Source organism: Apteryx rowi, unplaced genomic scaffold, assembly GCF_003343035.1.
Source record: "Apteryx rowi isolate R43461 unplaced genomic scaffold, aptRow1 scaffold_402, whole genome shotgun sequence".
In the NCBI taxonomy this organism is placed as follows: domain Eukaryota; kingdom Metazoa; phylum Chordata; class Aves; order Apterygiformes; family Apterygidae; genus Apteryx; species Apteryx rowi.
This window is the reverse complement of record NW_020450552.1, coordinates 286,748-287,228: the sequence shown is the minus strand read 5'-3', so window position 1 is coordinate 287,228 and position 481 is coordinate 286,748. Positions and strand designations below refer to the sequence as shown.

Here is a 481-nt window from a genome sequence, read left to right as displayed (position 1 = left end):
GGGCCTGAGGCAGCACCAGCGGCATTACTGCGGCTGGGCTTTATGGCTGTTTTTGCCTGTCGGCCCCGTTTGTTCCACTGTTAATCCCCAACGGCCCGTCCCTCKGGGGTAGCGAGGGGGCGGCAGGCGCCGCCGGACCCTCGCGCCCAGCCGTTGGGCGGAAGGGGAGAGAGGGGGAAGCGGCGGCGCCCCCGCGGCGCTACCTCCCGCGCGGCAGGGGGCGCTGCGCCGCGGCCCCGCCCCGCCCCGCCCCGCCGCGCTCGCCGCCGCTCGTCAGCGTCTGCGCGCCGCTCCGCTCGGCTCGGCTCGGCCTGGCCCGGCCCGGCCTGCGCGGGCAGCCATGGCCGCCTCCGTGTTCTGCTGCCTGCGTTGGTGCGGGGACGGCGGCGGCGGGCACATCCCGCTGAAGGAGATGCCGGCGGTGCAGCTCGATACGCAGCACATGGGTAAGGGGGGCGGGCCCGCGTTCCCCCCCCCGCTC

At 76.7% G+C, this 481-nt stretch overlaps 1 protein-coding gene across 1 annotated transcript in view; it reads left to right on the top strand.

Moving 5' to 3' along the window:
• The first annotated feature begins 284 nt into the window (after nucleotides 1–284).
• The window catches only part of SPRYD7 (SPRY domain containing 7), an 11,871-nt gene continuing 11,674 nt past the window's right edge, over nucleotides 285–481 (top strand). The window contains exon 1 of the mRNA XM_026075382.1: nucleotides 285–446. Coding sequence (XP_025931167.1) covers nucleotides 341–446 — 106 coding nt within the window. The 5' untranslated portion in view covers nucleotides 285–340. The remainder of the gene's footprint in view (nucleotides 447–481) is intronic.